The 17,019-nt window shown below is 39.0% G+C and overlaps 2 protein-coding genes and 1 long non-coding RNA gene across 3 annotated transcripts; 1 reads left to right on the plus strand and 2 right to left on the minus strand.

The window, feature by feature from the left end:
- Positions 1 to 759: 759 nt before the first annotated feature.
- Positions 760 to 13,301, plus strand: LOC121650571. Its single transcript, XR_006012298.1, has 3 exons — positions 760 to 770; positions 8,870 to 8,875; positions 13,220 to 13,301. It is a non-coding gene; the product is annotated as an uncharacterized LOC121650571 (long non-coding RNA).
- Positions 1,631 to 9,568, minus strand: akap17a (A kinase (PRKA) anchor protein 17A). The gene is made up of 7 exons (XM_042002136.1): positions 9,352 to 9,568; positions 8,379 to 8,726; positions 7,927 to 8,145; positions 7,300 to 7,512; positions 4,771 to 4,919; positions 3,616 to 3,856; positions 1,631 to 3,340 (listed from the first exon to the last, which is right to left on the minus strand). Exons 2-7 carry the CDS (start codon positions 8,703 to 8,705, stop codon positions 2,504 to 2,506), a joined length of 1,986 nt encoding a protein of 661 aa, XP_041858070.1. The 5' UTR covers positions 8,706 to 8,726; positions 9,352 to 9,568; the 3' UTR covers positions 1,631 to 2,503.
- Positions 13,302 to 13,394: 93 nt separating the features above from the next.
- Positions 13,395 to 16,658, minus strand: sowahca (sosondowah ankyrin repeat domain family Ca). Its single transcript, XM_042002137.1, has 4 exons — positions 16,118 to 16,658; positions 15,393 to 15,778; positions 14,915 to 15,304; positions 13,395 to 14,145 (listed from the first exon to the last, which is right to left on the minus strand). Exons 1-4 carry the CDS (start codon positions 16,464 to 16,466, stop codon positions 13,690 to 13,692), a joined length of 1,581 nt encoding a protein of 526 aa, XP_041858071.1. The 5' UTR covers positions 16,467 to 16,658; the 3' UTR covers positions 13,395 to 13,689.
- Positions 16,659 to 17,019: the final 361 nt, after the last annotated feature.

The following is a 17,019-nucleotide window of genomic DNA, read 5'->3' on the forward strand; positions in this document are numbered from 1 at the left end:
AGCAGTGGGCTAAGCTGATTACAGCCAGATAACCCAGATTAGAGCATGGGCTCAGTCTGGCAGACAAAGAAACAACTCTGTGGAAACACTGATGCCTTGTTCACCATCACTCAACCACCGCTTTCACATTCCAGACCTGCTTTTCACAAAGATTTTATGACCGGGAAAAAATAATCAATAGAGTGAAATGACCAAGACTTTCTGAAATATGTGCTTCAAACCTTTTACTTGGTCTGATACTGGAGGGAGGTGATATTAAATTTATTTAAACAACCAGTCACATTACAGGCCTTAATGAGATTGCACACAGTAATCAGTCTGATTAATTATTAGGGCAAACAAATGTATAGTATTGGATTATTTTCATCGATGACTAAAAGGCTAAGTATAACATTGGGTTCTCTGTATCTACCTCCATAACCGGCTAAGTTTCAGGTAATATTTAGGCATATAAAGATTTAAATTTTACATAAACTGTGTACAAGAACAAAGGTTTGAGCTTGAGTATTTACCACCTTTATTCTTCAACACAGTCAGATTCCTCTAAGTCAGACTTTCTTATTTCTTTTAGTGGTCTCCAAGAATAGTTCTTCAGGCTTTTTGAAGGACTTTCTAAAACTCCCCTTTGGAGTGCTGCTTGTTGAAAATTCATGATTCAATAAGATCAGATTTTTAATCACCTTTTTGTGTCATTTGGCTTACCACAGCCTTTTCTCTATATCTCCTTTTTAATGGCTTTAAGAATGGTACTAAAGAGACTTTGGAAAACAGTTGGATCAGCTGAAAGGCATAACAGGTAGGTTTTCAGGCTTGCCACTTTCTTCTTTTGCCCTCTACCCACCCAATTTCCTTAAATTATTAAAGGACGCGTTGCTCACCATGTTGAAATGGCAAGTTTTCAGCAAAAAGCATCATGGGAAACACCTTGGTGGTGCAAAAACCTCCTTTCATGTCTGTCAAAGGGTGGTAACTTTGATACTTTACAACCAAATAAATGGGAACTGCATATTTTTAACAGGTTGCCACTTTTCCGGGGGGGGTTGGTCTAAAGACGGTTCTTGAAAAAGGTTCGTGTCATTTTATGCAGAAATAAAAAGACACCCAACTCATGGGATTACTTCAGTGTTAAGTGGCCAAGTACAAAAGTACACTTAAGATAAAACTTCTATTGTAACTTAAAAAAAAACAAAAATAAGATAAGAGATAAAACCACATGGTTCTTCAAGAAAATAAGTTGTTAGCTTTACATTTTTATTTTTACTAGTTTGTGCAACACATGCTCTAGCAGATCACGAGCATACGCAGAACAGCGTTTTGCCGTGGCAGGCACAAATAACATCAAAGTGGAAATGTCAACAGAACAAGGATCAACTTCCCCAAGCTGGGCTTCAGTTACATCTTACAAAAAAAAAGAAAAGAAAAAAGCTAAAGAAATGCATCCTCCACTACAGCATGTGTAAAAGCAAAAGAAATTATTTCACTTTTTTTAACTTAAGTCCCAGAAGTCTGTTTAACTTTTATCACAGACATAAAAAAAACTTTAAAGCAAAGGCCTTAAATCCATCACTTGTGTTCCAAATTCACATATTCACAAAGAAACTGTTTGCTATATCAGGTGTGAGCAAGTTTCCTTCCAAAAACTGACTGAAACTACATGATCATCACAAACGCAGCTGGTGTGGGTTTTTTTTTTAAACCTGTATCCGTAACAGAGCAAATACTGATGCCCTGATTCAAGTAAGTGTGGCTGACAGTTTCTCATTTGTAATAAACCATTTCGTATTTGTTCTGGACCAGCAGTTCTCTTAAAATTCTACCTCAACTTAAATACACCAGCTGCTCGTCAGAGCATGTTTAAGTGTATTAAGCTCCATGAAGTCTAAAAACATGTTTGTGTTATCGTTAAGCTGCAACTGTGAATAAATAGATCAATAATAAAACATAAGAAACATTTATGAGGGTCATTTGTTCCTCAGAACCTACAGATGTCATCACCAGACTTGATTTTTTAAAGCAGACTAGAAGTTCAGTCTACAAAGTGTTTATCTGCCCAATTTAACTTTTAATTTTGGTTTTCCAATCAGTATTTTCATGTTCCGGTATCAGAATATTAATGGTTGTTTAACGGCACATTTTACAGCAACTTTTAATGCCAGTTTTGTTTCACATACTGACGCAGTGTCTTTCACATATTTAAGTTCAAGACAAATGAAATAGTAAGTTAGTATTTTGCATCATGAACCTCGAACCAGTAGACACTTAATATTTGGACAATTATAAACTGACAAAAGTTTCAACTTATGGATGAAAAAAATGGGTGAAAAAACTAAAGGTTGCTGAATAAAAAAAATTCTGCAACAACTTGGATTATTCACATTCCTTACATATCGTGTGGTTTGAGGTGAATCTGAAGTTCTGTGGGGTATTTCTTTTTTTTGAAAGTTGCTGAACTCTAAGTTAGAGCTGATTAGGTCGATCCATAAAAACTGCTGCAACGGTGAGTTCAGCGTCGTCTGGAGTGGCTCCCGTCCCTGCTGTTGCTGTGTCTCTGGTATCTTCGACTGTGATGACTGTGACTCCTGTGCTTTCTACTTTTGTTGCTGCTCCTGGAGCTATGTCTGCCGTATCTGTGGCGACTATGCCTGTGGCTCCTCCCCCTGCTGTAGCTCCTTCCGCTGCTGCTCCGGCTCCTCTCTCGGCTGGAGCTTGTTCTGCTGCTGCTGCGCCTCCTGTGGCGACTGTAACTCCTCCTTCGTCTGCTTGAGCTCCTTCTTCTACTGTAGCTATGGGAGCGCCTCCTTCTTCCTTGGCTGTATGAGCTCCTTTCTCTGTGGGAGTGGCCCCTTGCACGTTCTCTACTGTGCCTATTCTGAACCAATTCTTCCTGCCTGTCCTCCCCTCTTCTCCTCTCTTCTGATTTCTTTTTCCCTAGAACTTGGGAATGCAAACTAGATCTAGAAACCTGCTTTTCGTTGCCATCAGCTGGTTTCATTCCGTTCACCTGACCCTGCACTACCAGCATCTCGCTTTCAGGATCAGAGGCCTCATCCCTTGTTAGAGGACTGGCCTGGTCCTGCATGCCAGCAGCTCCTGCAGTTTTTCTGCTGCTTTTCTTAACAAGGTTGCAAAGAAGTTTGTCTCTCAGCTCCTTCTCTCTACGCTGGAGCTCCAGTGCTCGGTGCTTCTCCACCTCTACCCTCTGCAGCTCTTCCTCCTGCTTGCGTCGACAGGCCTCCAGTTGCTGAAGACGGGCCAGTTCTTCCTTTTGTCGAGCCTTTTCCTGCCTCTCCCGTTCCTCTCGTTCAGCCCTCTCTTTCTCCTGCTGCTCCTGCTTTAGTGTCTGGGGAGAAGGATCGCATACAGACAGAAAGAAAAACTTCAACATTTATCTAGTGAAAGCTAATGCAAGTTCCAAATATTTGTGTTCAAGCACGACTGGCAAACTTTAATCAGGGTTAGACAGAACAGGACACTGTCTTACTGACAGTAAGACAAAGTGTCAGTTTTGTGAAGAAAATTATCAACCCTTCCGTAACTGTGGTGATACTAAGAATCAAGCTGGTGTGACTAAACTAATTCAGTGGTGTCCTGCATTGCATTGTGTGAATTTAGTACCTTAGCTCTTGCCAGCAGCTCAGCAATAAGCCGTATTGATTCCAGATTGCGCTGAGCCAGCAGCAGCCTCCTCTCCTCCATGGCAATCTTCATCTGCAGCTTCCTCTGCTCCTCCTCCTGCTGTCGCCTCATCTTCTTCAAATTCCTCCTCTCCTCTTTCTCCCGCAGCTTCTGCTCTCGCTTCCGTATCTTCTCCTCCTTCTTTCTCTCTTTCTCCTCCTCTTCTTGTTTTTTCTGTTTCCTGGACAGATTATTAAATGTACCGCAACATTGTATAAGTGATTCAATTAACCAAAAATAAAAAGCTTCAGCTGTGACGCAGTCATCCACAATACACAGTTACACTGTTTCTCATCAGTCATTCAGATTGGAAAGTTTTAGGTAGCATGTCATAAATGTAAATTAAATCTTTAAGAGGCAAAGATGGACAACAAAGTCAAAGACCCAGAAAAGCTTTCTCTGGGCACCAATCTCATTAAAGCTGGACTGAGATGAAATGGAAAACTTCACTTGGAATTTATGAATTCTCCAGGCTAAAGACAGTTCAGCTTGTTATTAGCACACGGCGGGCAGCTGTGATGACACAGGGGTACAATACTGCTCATAGGATAGATCATTTCCATATCTTTGAAAGTACCAATAACTAAGTTCTATATCCAGACTTTGGAGCTATATATGCTGCCATCCACAAAGCATCTGTTATAGTGAAGGTGCCAAATCACATTCTGCATATATTACAGCAGCATAGCTATGCTGTAAAAAAGTCAGGGTGATAAACTTGGCCCGGCTTCAATCTGCATCTCTGAAATTTTAAATTAAAGGAATTTTTTTTAAACTACAGCAACTAATGTCATCAGTTTCCACATATGTACAAGAAGAGGTGATGCAACACAGCTGACAACATACTGGTCTCATTTTTTTTTTAACTGTTGGTATTGAATTGCAAGACTGCATGGATTTACATAATAAAACTTTTCTGTTAGGGTTAGGGTTATTAAATTACATTTTATTAGGTTTATTTCTAAGTCTCTAGCTCCTCTCTTCAGCAATGTAGACATCCTCTCCTTCAGCAAGATAGTTTAAGCCTCCCTTCCCTGATTCAGTCTTTGTCAGTCAAACTCACTTCATCGTGAACTAGCTGTACACACATCTTACCTTTCCTCTTCCTTTCGCCGCTCCTCCTCTTCTTTCTCTCGTCTTTTCTGCTCCTCTCTCTGCCTCTCCAGCTCCTGTAGCTTTAGCCTCTCCTGGCTCCTTCTCTTAATGGCTGCTTCACCAAGGTGCTTGCTGGTGTCAAAGGTCACCTGCAAATAAAATTATGAATTATTTCAAAATCCTTTCATATTTGAATGCTGAACTATGCAACTTTCACATTCAGTCAAGAGCGGGATTACTTTCTACTGATATTTTTTTTTTTAGCAACAGAAACAACTTAGCTTGTTCTTTGTTCCTATTCCACATCATTACACAAGGCCATTCTTGTCGGTTTCCAACCTCATTTTGATTATGCAGCTCAGTTCTGTGGATTAAGAGACTTGGTGCTCCCAATGTTCATTATCTTAGGCATACTGATGATGCAGCTTCTATTCTCATTGCATTAAAAGGCCTTAGAGCTACTTTGTGGCTCTGACTACAGCTTCATAACTTAATTGTACAGACCGGAAGTTTTACTATAGGAAATGCAATTTTCTGGCAATCTAGGACCCATAACAGAAACAAGCAGATCTCAGATGTCTTTGAAAATTCAGTCTAACTCATGCTATTCCCATCCAAGGTGAACCTGCTTCTAAAAATTATTTCTCAGATACTAATTAATTCTAAAAATTTCTATCTAGTTAGATATTAATTAGCACAGGTATGAGTACTTAAATGCCACTTTGGTGCCTGCTGTTTCACGGGGAAAAAAAACAGCTGTCTCCACCCATTTTAAACAGGCAGTGCAGCGGACAGCCCCGCCCCTACAGCGTCTCCCGGAGGACCCATTGTTTACAGTGTTGCCAACTTAGCAGTCTGTCGCTATAATTAGCAAGTTTTGAGACCCCTCTAGCGGTACTTTAAAATAAAAAAGAAACAAGCAACAAGTTTAGCAACTTTCTGATGTTATTGGAAACTTTGAGGCTGACGTGAAAACACTTATTGTTTATTCTTCCTAATGAGACGCGGATGCTAACGCAAATCCCTCCCCTGTCTAGAAGCACTCAAAAGAGGCTGGTCTTCGAGCTGCAGGAAGAACATGAGACGTCCTCTTCTGCTCCATAACCAGCCTGAAAATGAAAAGCTGATCATGCCTGATCATGCCCTGGCTTAGTCAGATAGTAATGTCCTTTAATGTAGATAAAAACATTTAAAAAGCTAATCTTTTTAAATGTTCTTTTAATTCATTTAGTTTTTAAAAGAAGATAATATTAACTAGTTTGTTCTATTGTTTACGTGATCTGTTCTCAAGTATTGTGAAAAAGGGGACACTTAAAATGCTTTAAAATAATGCATTTCTTTTAAACTGATAATGTCTTTTCTTATATTTATTCATATATTTTTGTTGTATTGTGTTATTTTTGTGGTGTTCTGACTTTGATTAAAAGAATAATGCATTTTCCCCCTCTATATTATTGAAAATAGTATAGAGTATTGAGCACCATCCTTAGTATCGGCATCGAGTTTAAAATTTCTGTATCGTGACAACTCTAGTTTCTAATAGACTTGTGATTGTATCATTCTGAAAAGAGAACTGCTTTGAGCAGAGCGAACCTTGGTTTTATTGGAACCCTTGTCCACCGTTTTGAAGGCTCACAGACTACCTGTATTCTGTAGAGTGTAAAATAAAGACTAATTCCTAAATAATAGTGCACACTTAAAAAAAAAAAAAAAAAAAAAAAGACAATTTTTTACCTTACTATGTTCTGTAAATCCAATTCACACAAACCTTTTTATATCCATATATAAAGTAAGTAGAGTGATTATATTATGTTATACATGTTCATTTAACATATGTACCACTTTGCTCTCTATAATCACACACCAATTAGTGACTGGTGTCCTGCCAAATGACAGCCTGACAAGCAGTGGACTGCAGATCAAACCAGAGATATTCCAACTGGAAACCTACCAATGTACCACCTGAACCACAGCCACCCTTAATACAGAGTAGCTCTGTAAAAAAGCCCACATGTTGTACTCTGTAGCTGTTGATTATCTACAGTAATATAAGCTCCATTTCTGGGAAGATCTGAAATCTTACAAGACAATTAAAAAGAATGTCCAATTTTGTCCAGGAAACATGGATCTCCACAACACTGGACCAGACTCAAAGACACAACAATCAAAACAAATGCATAAGATAGTTTATCAGCTTACAAGTCTGAGAGTGACTTCTAATGTGTCCATTAATGAAGACGTCATTATACACTGTTTATTACTACACTGTCTCATTCTCTTCACCTCTCCAGCTCTTTTCTCCTGTCATCTTCACCATCTCCCTTGCTTTCCTGATGATCCTGCTTATAAAAAGAAAATTTGACTGTATGGCCACCAAAAATAAGTTATTCAATCACACACTGTGCTTTGCAATTAGTCTTGCTTTTGCTACTTCTTCCCTTTGAGCTACTATTGAGCTACTCAATAGTAATTTTAAATGTTTTTTTTTTCTTCATTAATATTGATTTTAACTGGTGCAGTCTGCAGTACCTTGATGTTGCATGCCACCGCCTTCCCATCCTCGCCTTTCAGCATCAGCTTCATGCCACGCAGCGTGTCCATGGCCTTTGTAAAGCCACAGTATTCCTGATACTGGACATAAGCCTCAAAGTTCAGGTGTCCCCCGAAGCTGAATGTACTGAAGTTCTTGTCCATCATCTCCTCTCTATAGGGGTCCAGCATGGGGATGTCAACATTACGCACCTATATATCAGCATTTAAAGATAAGTTTGCTTCAGTTTTTTATATATTAACACTGTAAAAATTAATTATGTGCCATTAGAACATTTAAATGGGATTCTTTTATATACACGTCATGAATACAAACACAGCTACAGTATCAGTAAGAAACTAATTGTAGTAATTCAGTATTTCTAAGCTTTAAATTTCTATATAATTCATATACTAGTATGTTAATGTCATTGTCTTGAGGATACTAAAATTGAAAAAAAAAAATTCCCAAAATAAGAACAGGTTTTCAGAAGCTGCCTACATGGTATGTTTTACGTGCAGTAGAGTTTAGATGAGGAGTCAATTCTTACAGCCTGTGTCTGAATTCAATATTAAAGATAGCAACAAGCAACAAACAACAAAACATTTACATTAATAACAAACTACCTTGCCAAATATCTGGAAAACAGCAGTAAGAACTTCTTCTGATGGCCGGTCTGGGAACTGGCTATCTTTCTGGCTAAACCAGCGACAAGGAAGTCCTTCCAGGTGAATTGTGTCAGGTCTCTCTCCTGGAAGAGTTTCATTCATGTCCTTGGCGTCACGGAAAAAGGAGTCCCAGTCATGTCGCGTGGGGAAGTCCACCTTATTTTCTACTGCGCGAACCTGAAGAAATAAAGACAAGTTAATATAGACAGCGGCCAGATTGTTACATACAACTAAGTAAGAATATTACAAGAAATTTGTACGTTTATTCAAAGAGTTTCAGTTTTATTCTTGTATTAAGTAAGTTATTATGATTATATCAAATTATAGCAAAGTTGTCTTTTTATCTTTAGTCTAACCTTGTCAGCAACATTAACAGCAGTTTTCTAGACCCCACAATGCATTAGTCTTACCTTCAGTACATCAGTAAATCCACTAAGTTTGATGGTCTTTCCATCCAGACGACTCAAGAGGCTCTTGACCACCGACTTGTTTTCCACCTCACCTTCAAAGCGGATAAAGTCCATGGTGCTCTTGGAGATTCGAAGGGCTGAAAACTGCTCCGGAGCAACCATGGCCTTTACCCTTTCCATAACCTCCCAGTTGGAGATGCTCTTGCCCGGTAACTTGAGCTGTGGCAAAGCCACGCTGACGGTCATCTTGGCAATAGGCTTGAGGTACAAGTTGTACTCGGTGGACAAGCATACTGCCTCTGCAGTGTCATGGACGATGGTGGTCATATTTGCAAGCAGGTGGGGAATCTACAAGCAGAATTGTGGTAAATAAATTCAACGTTATGATTTTAACAACGGAAGATTCAACACCTTTTTTATTATTACACCTACCTACAACTGCCTGCTCGTGTTTAGAACAAAAACTGTATTAAAATGACTTAATTACGCAGCTGTGGGTAGATAAAAATCGCCAAAGTTGGGATGAAATACATTCTCAGACCCTAAAGACGCTAAGCTAACGATAAAACGACGATAAAAGTATTGTGTGTGCCAGGTATCAATGACACTTGGTAGAAAAGTTTGATTTACAATTGACAAAAAGCTATCTGTCAACTCTGACCTTCTAATATCATTAGCTGGAAATAAACGCTCAACTTTAGCTAACGTTAGCTTATGAAGATGGGCAACCTCGAGGGCCTTGAAATGAACCAAGAATTAGTTAGCTAACAAGACCTATTTATAAACTACTTATAAACGAGCAAAACTATCCAGTTAGCCGCAACAGCTAATGTTGTTGTCATGTCTACATAGCAACAAGCTAGTTAGCCTCAAGTGTTCCATAACTCTGCCGCTCTAGCTGCAAAACAACGTATGTCTTCTTTTATACAATGGTATGCTAACGTCAGTTATTGCACACATAAACACAACTTACCAAATATTGGTTAGCTTCCCGATGAGGGAAAAACACAGCAATCTTGCTGTAAGTGCTCGCGAGAGCCAAACACTTGATAGCCAAATTAACCCATACGTTTACCTTTTAAAAACTAAACCGCTACTGCATGCTAATCACCGTTTCCCTTGTAGTTACCTTTGACCGCACAAAGAAACAACGTGTAACAGCGGTCCAGTGGCCATAGTTAAAACCAGCGACATTATGTGGCACGGTGTGGAAACGCACACACACACACACACGCAGACACAACATAAAATAAAAAAAATTTAAAAACAGCATGTAAGATAATTTATTATTTTTTCACACTTTACAGATGATTGATTGAATAAGACTGCCAGGCACCAAACTAGTCCCAAGGTGATGGGGTGGCCCTGGGATTAATCCTGAAGTTTTATACACTTAGCACAAAAGTAAGGGCATTTGTGTTTAGTTTTTTTATTTCTCCCCTTTAATAAAGCAAATTGCTGTTTCACTGAACATTGTTGGAAAACCTGATTAGTCACCTTTACAACAGGGTACAACTTGTAAGGCTGATGATTCTGCCGAATGGGCAACACAGTTAAACATGTGGGTAGTGCCCCCCCAAAAATGCATCAAAATCCCCTGCAATATTCTTAAACCTGTTAGATGTCAGTGATACACCTGTAACCTGGCAGTATTTTAATCTCCAAACAAGAGTCAATAGTAATAGAATATTCCTTGGGATTTTGGCTTTTGGTGCACTACTCACATATTTAGCTGTGTTGCTCATTTCACAGAAGCCTGATCCTTACAGGTTATGAGATGGTAACAAATCAGATGTTTTAACAAAATAAAATACCAATTAGTATTATTAAATAATCAACCAAACACAAACTTCCTTCTTACTTTTGTGCTAAGTTGATAAATCTCTGAGAGAGACATAACAAGCATAAAAAATACGCAATAATCACAAAGAGATGTAGAATGGCCACAAAAAGATGCAAAGTCATAGAAATGTTATACAAGCTGACAAAGTTTAAATGAGCACAAAGGGTTGAGAGATAAATGAAGACATAAAACATGCAGGCAAAAGATAAATACATAAAATTAAATGAAAAATAAAATATAACCACAAGGAAATATATAACGATTAAAACCTGATTGAATAACAAATGAAAAGCATAAAAACATCAAAAGAATGACATAAACTAGCAAAATCTGGAATGAAAGTGCAAAATGTAAAACAAAAGGGCCATAAATCACAACTTCCAGGAGTCACATGGGTAATATAACAAAAGATGGACTACTGAATAGTGTAAATACAGTATATATATATATTTATACTGTATCTGTATTTTACATTTAATATTTGTAATATACTTGGTCATTCGAAGTGGACCTTTAAAAGTTTTTCTTTGGATTAGAATTAAAAAAATGTAATTACATGACAAATGGAGAACTAGGTGACTGCATATGTGTTTCAATAGCGTGATGCCTGTTTGACACTCTTGGTAACACCTAAAGCTTTGCACGAGTGCCATCACCACTGTGGCTACTCTTTTGGTTGAAAGCAAAAGAAATAGATGGGCTGGACATGGATTAGTCTGACAAGGCCCCTGGCAAAAAAGTTGGCACAGTTTCCCTGCAAAGATGGCAGAGGAATTTACATAATAGGCATTCCTCCCCTCAATGTCTATGTAGGTCAGTGGCTGCAGTCAGACAGGCTCTTCTGTCCCGATCTGCAGTCCTCGAGTAGTTAGGCTTCCCAGGCAACTCTGGATTTCACAGAGCCATAAAAAAGCTCATCACAGCTTTTTAGTTTTGTTTTCTTTCTTGTAGATGGTTTTAATATCAGAGATCAATGAAACATCAATAGACTGACTTATGAGCATTCATAATATAAGCAGCAAACGTAGGATATGCAGTGTCTGCTTAAATGTAATCCTGCTTTTATATGGTAGATTTGATCTGGTAAACATGGAAAACAGACAAACATCAAGAGGATTGTCAGAGCTGGAGTTATCTGTTCAGCCCCATGTATTGAGGAAACTGGCTGGAAATGTACCACATCCCATTCCTTTATGGGAGTGCGTTTGAATGTGAAATTCCTCTCCTTTTTACATTTCATTTAATTTAATCCTCAGCAGCATGATGTAGCTAACAGGCTCAAATTTACACCAAAGAAAAAAAATCCTAGACTTAAACTATTTTTCTATAAGACATTCTGTGATGTAGTATATGTATATATATATATATATATATATGTGTTTAGTTTTATATGTGTTTGGTGTGTAAGCCATATATATATATGGCTTACACACCAAACACATATAAAACTAAATGAGTACAGACTTTAGGTCTGTCCAGATGAAGTATATTTTGGTGAGAACTCACTGTGAATATATCATGTGCTGCTCGGGACAGGAAGTGGTGGATTAACTGTAAGTGCTGCACCAAGCTGGGACGTCAGATCATCAATTATTCAGCACCACCAGACAAGGACAATCCCTGGGTGTCAGCATGAACAGTATATGAAGCAGTTTACTTCATGTACTACTGTAGTCCAAATATAGATATGTCTCTGGAGTTATTTATTTATTTATTTAAATTAAGTCTTTTTTTATTTGGGGTGAACTCTGGACTATCTGAATTTATTTTATTTGCTAGAATTGTTGTAACAATTGATAATGCAGCTTTAGTTTTACGCAAATTATTGCTTTATTATTTCACATTCACCAATAAGACTGGACTAGAAAGACAAGGGTGGCTCATTAACAATGATTTCACATCACAGAACATCTTTACAGTATTTCACAAACAAAATTGGCACAATTATTTACAAAGAAACAAAAAATAAAAATAAAATAACAGCGTACAAATCTTACATTTCCCCTACACATGCAGTGAAAAACATCTCATTATTACAATTCTACATCAAAAGTGTCAAAAACACAATGACACGAACCCTATGATTTAAGTACAAATGCTACAAAATACAAAGGGATCATTAATTAAATCCATTATTTAAACCCATTACTTAGAGCCAATTTAGACTTTTGAATTTTGTGTCATATACGGTAATGTGTTTGATCACCTATTTAGTGTAAAACCGATTAATGATCTGCAGAATGTTTATGGCCATAACCTGAACTTAACTATTGCCTATTGCATGATCTATAAACCCTTCTAATTTTTAAAAGCTTAAATTATGAATGAACCAGTAAATCATTTAGACAACTGAAAATTTCTGGAATGAAGAATGTATAGAATTGAATGTCATAAAAACAATGTAAACTTCAGCCCAAAAACACACACCTGGTGACTCGCAATGAAATGAAAAGTGAAACAGTCTCAGATAATATGAGGTCCAATATAGTTAGTAGAAAAAAATATATAAACTATGTGATTCATGTGCTTTCATTCTGTAAATCTGCATCTTTATAAAACAGATCAGTGTTTCTGTACAAATAACTGGATCTGACCTTTTTTGGTGCCATCTATCAATAAAGATAGGTGAAAGGTTTAGAACAAGTATGTGGCCTTTTTATACTTTATGTGTATGGTTTATTCTACAAATTTAAATTAAAGGCATGTCCAGGGACCAAAAACAGCTTTAGTTTATGCATTTAAATCCCCCCCAAAAAAATCACCTACCAGCTTCAAAGTGACAAAGTGCAAACAAGCCGACTGTAACAGCTTGACTAATAGAAGAATTCAGTTTGAATATTAAAAATCTGCTACTTAGAAAATAAGCACATTTGTTCAAATTACAAACATGTACAAAAAAAAAGAAAAAACATCAGCACCGTCCAGTTAAAGGAGGTAAAAATGTAAAAACTGAGCTCCATAAATATATTACTTTGTAAACAGAGATATGGTTTTGGAGAAGCAATCCAAAGGTTTTTTTTTTGTTTTATGCTACCATTACTCAAGTGACAGCCTTCTGCAATGCTGCATGTTGCTTTTGCATGATTCTAGAGTATGTTACCTGGTTTAATGTTTGTTAGCTGCTCTGAATCTTTCCCTAAATATACAGGAAAACCCCTCACTGGAAAACACAGAAGTAGTGGAGCTTTCAGTCTGTGAATTCAAGTGATATTTAAAATGCTGAGTGTATTGTGTCCTGCCCTGTATATTTAACAAAATCCAAACTGCATTTAGAACCAAAGTGAATTAGAGCTTTAGAAAAGCATTGATTTGCGGTTATTTATGTAAAGTCCTACTATAGAAAAACTCCAAAATCAACTCAGTTTTTTATAATAAGTACTATTAGTTTCTGCAATAAAAATATCTCACCTGTCAGATTATAAACGTAGGTATTCATTGAATTAAATCGTGTCAAACGCAGGTTTAAGTTCAGCCAAACAAGTTGGAAAGTGGCCTGGTTCGGATAGGACTGCTGGGTAGTTCCTCTCCTCTTCCCACCTCATCCGTGTCCCTGAAGGAAGTGCTGTGGATGATCTGAGCTCGGTGGCGCCCTCGATGCAGCCGAGCGTTCAGCCGGCTGAGGGACGACTTCCTTTGCAAGCCCCCCTTGCTCTTCCCAGAGCCTGGTGAGTCGTCTGCTGTCTCTGCTGGTGAGTTCAGTAGCCGGAGTGGGTTAAGGTTGCCCTGGAGAACTTTGGGAAACCTCCAACCACGCCCTTTGCTGCTGCCATTTTCTGTGTCCGACTCTGCTCCTGGTGAGGTGACCACTCCCTCCTGCTGCAGGTCAGTGACCAAAAGCGGTGGCAGGTACTGGATGGCTCGCCTCCCGCTGTAATCTCGAGCCTCAGGGTCTGCTTCCCAGTCTGACAGCAGCACACGAACCACCTGAAAATCCCAGCACATCACATTTAAATGTCAGGGCCTGGATCTTGTTTCATAGTGTTTTTAGTGGCTACTATAGTAATATTTAATAAAAATGTGAATATGATGTAAAAATCAAGACAAACTCTGTTTATCTTTTATGCTATCTTTTATGCTAAGTTCTATGCCAGTTCCAGTTCTCAAGAGCCACTATCCTGCAGGTTTTAGATGTCTCTCTGCTCCAATACACCTGTTTCAAATGACATCTAATGGATGGATCGACCAAATAGTTTGTGAAGTTCTGCACCAGCCTGATTCATTCATTTCAATCAGGTGTGTTGAAGCAGGGAAACATCTGTAACCTCTAGGACAGTGGGTCTCAAGGACCAGAGTTTGAGATTCCTGATCTACAACCAGGAATTGTAGGTCTGGAATTGGACATCCCTGTCTTAAACTCAAACTGGAATAATTACTTTCACTAATAATTTTCAGTGACCGAAAAAAAAAACACAAATCAACAATAAATAAGTGTTAAAATTGTTGATTGTTTTTAAGTCTGAAGATTCAATTAATTTCCCTTTCCTTAAAAAATATAAACAAAAAATTTTTGGGAATGCCTCGCTGAAACTTTATTAATTTACTCTTATTGATTTGGTTCCTTCTAATTCCACAGGAAATAATAGCTATGTTAATTTCTTTTGTAAAAAGGGCTTAAAAATGAATGATTGGTAATATTTACAAGCTGCTTTACTGAGCAGGTGCAACACATGACACCACATTCCCTGCAGCCCACCTGTGTGTGCCCATGCATAGCAGCCAGGTGTAGCGGTGTGTACCCAGCACTTGATCTCACGTTTACATTCACAGGTATAGTGTTCTCCTTAGCAAAGGCCAGCAGCTGGGAAAGGAGTTCGGCTTTGCCCTGTTTGGCTGCCCAGTGGAGACAGGTGAAGCCTGTCACAAAGTCTCTTTTGGTCACAAGACTCGGTTCCACTGAAAGCAGGGGCTGCAGACTCTCCCACAGGCCATCTGAGGCGCAAAGCATCCACTCATGCTCTAGTGGGTCCAGGGTTACCGAGGGACAATCCTCATCGGTGTTGGAGGAGAGCAGTGACGTTGAGTCGCCGTCGCTTCTCACTGAGTCTCGGATGCGTGAGCCACGGCTGATCAAGGACCTCCGAACCTGTGAGAAGCAGAACATGCAGAAGTTTACTCTTTAGATTAGTTTACATTGTTTATGTTCCACTTAACAGTGTCTCCACAATTCCTACCTGAGGAGAACTGCTCATCATCAACTCTATGAAGTTCCTGCGGCTTCCTTTTGGTGTGCTGATATCCCCAATAGACTCCAGTCCCTCCAATGCGCTGTCTTCAGATAGGCAGCTTGTCAGTATGGCCCGCTGGGATCCCTTGGAGATCCTGCGTGCCCCTCTTATCTGCTGGTTGTGGGATCCAGCAGAGTGAGCCTGATCCAGATCTTGGATCCCAATAACTGGGGCAGATTCTCGCCTCCTCCTGTCCCTAAGCCTCACCTCCCCTCCAGCGGTGGTGGTAGGAGTCCCCGAGCTGGTTTTGCTCTGGAACAGGGCTGCAGGTTGTTCATTACCATTTGAGTGTTTATCATTGTCCAAGCTGGCACAGGGTGGACTTGGTGCACCTGAAGAATTGTGAAACATATCTCTGTCATTATAGTCAAGTTCAGTTGAGTTTGTTAAGAAGCAGAGGTTGTTGTATAATCTTCACACATATGCCACAATATCCTGCATATTAACCTTTTTGGGTTATTGTCCTGCAATACAAAACAATTACTATGTTCTTTCTTTTAGCATTTACTGCCAGCTTTCCCAAATAAATTATATAATACCCTTTAAGAATTGTGAAAGCCAAACAATTGATTGTGTTATACAACTGACTAGACACAGGAACCCCATATATACATGTGAAAAACAAATCATGCAAAGATTAAAATCCTCACAATAGGCGCGTTTTTACTCACCTGTTTGGTCTCCGTTATCAGGATTGCCATTAAAATATTCATCGTCTAGCGTCACTTGGATGTTACCGTTGCACTCCGCGTGATTGTGTCCGTCTGTGTCCGTACGCATCACTGATCCCACGCTACCTTCAGCGTCTAAACAAACAAATTTCACACCGTTCTCCACCTTCAAGAAACCCACGCTGTCAACAATGCGTTTCAGCACCTCGCGATCCACGCCTTCGTTTGACTGGTCATTACACTCCCCAAGTGAAATGAAATGATCGATCAGCTCCATCTGTTGGACCCTCCCTCCTCTCTCCCGCAGAAAATCCTGCACGGCTTGCTCCGTGCACTGGGACGCCATCATGAACACAGATGACTCAAATTAATAATATTAATAGCTACAAATTAGCATTTCGAAATACACTTAAGGTCATGCTCATTCACTTAAGTCGGTGCAGCGACTGATGACAGCATCTTTTCCGGCCTCCTCCTCCTCTCCTCCATTGGGAAGACCTGTCTGTGTCGTGCTTTGGCAGATAGGGGTCGCGCGCGTCGTCTCTGAAGCAACCATACAGAACTACTTACCTATACAAGAACCATGTTGCATTTGTGTGCTCCAAAAAAACTCGGACTTCCAACAATGACTGGAAATAGCCCATGTATGTGATGTGAAAACTAAACTTACGGTATATGTTTGAAAATTATATGATATAATAACCAAAGCTTGCTTTTAGTCTACTGAAACTGGCAAATTAAATGGCCAGCATGCATAACGCAAACAAAGTGACATGAATTGGCTAGGTTACAAAATATTTAGCAAACCTCTGGTCCTGTTTTTTCTTGTCCTCTGAACTGTGCAAGTTAGCAAATGCACTTTAGAAAATGCTCCAAAGTATCTTTCGATTTGTGATTTTTTA

This window comes from Melanotaenia boesemani, chromosome 12 (assembly GCF_017639745.1).
Source record: "Melanotaenia boesemani isolate fMelBoe1 chromosome 12, fMelBoe1.pri, whole genome shotgun sequence".
NCBI classification, from domain to species: Eukaryota; Metazoa; Chordata; class Actinopteri; order Atheriniformes; family Melanotaeniidae; genus Melanotaenia; species Melanotaenia boesemani.

Excerpts from the sequence above, each read along its gene's own strand:
- akap17a (XM_042002136.1), bottom strand. The coding sequence starts at position 8,705 with ATGACCACCATCGTCCATGACACTGCAGAGGCAGTATGCTTGTCCACC. Across the intron at positions 4,920-7,299 it reads CGGTGGCATGCAACATCAAG|GTGACCTTTGACACCAGCAA; the intron begins GTACTGCAGACT and ends TTTTATTTGCAG. Across the intron at positions 3,857-4,770 it reads CGGCGAAAGGAAGAGGAAAG|GAAACAGAAAAAACAAGAAG; the intron begins GTAAGATGTGTG and ends TAATCTGTCCAG.
- sowahca (XM_042002137.1), bottom strand. The coding sequence starts at position 16,466 with ATGATGGCGTCCCAGTGCACGGAGCAAGCCGTGCAGGATTTTCTGCGG. Across the intron at positions 15,305-15,392 it reads TGATGAGCAGTTCTCCTCAG|GTTCGGAGGTCCTTGATCAG; the intron begins GTAGGAATTGTG and ends TGCTTCTCACAG. Across the intron at positions 14,146-14,914 it reads CTATGCATGGGCACACACAG|GTGGTTCGTGTGCTGCTGTC; the intron begins GTGGGCTGCAGG and ends TGGGATTTTCAG.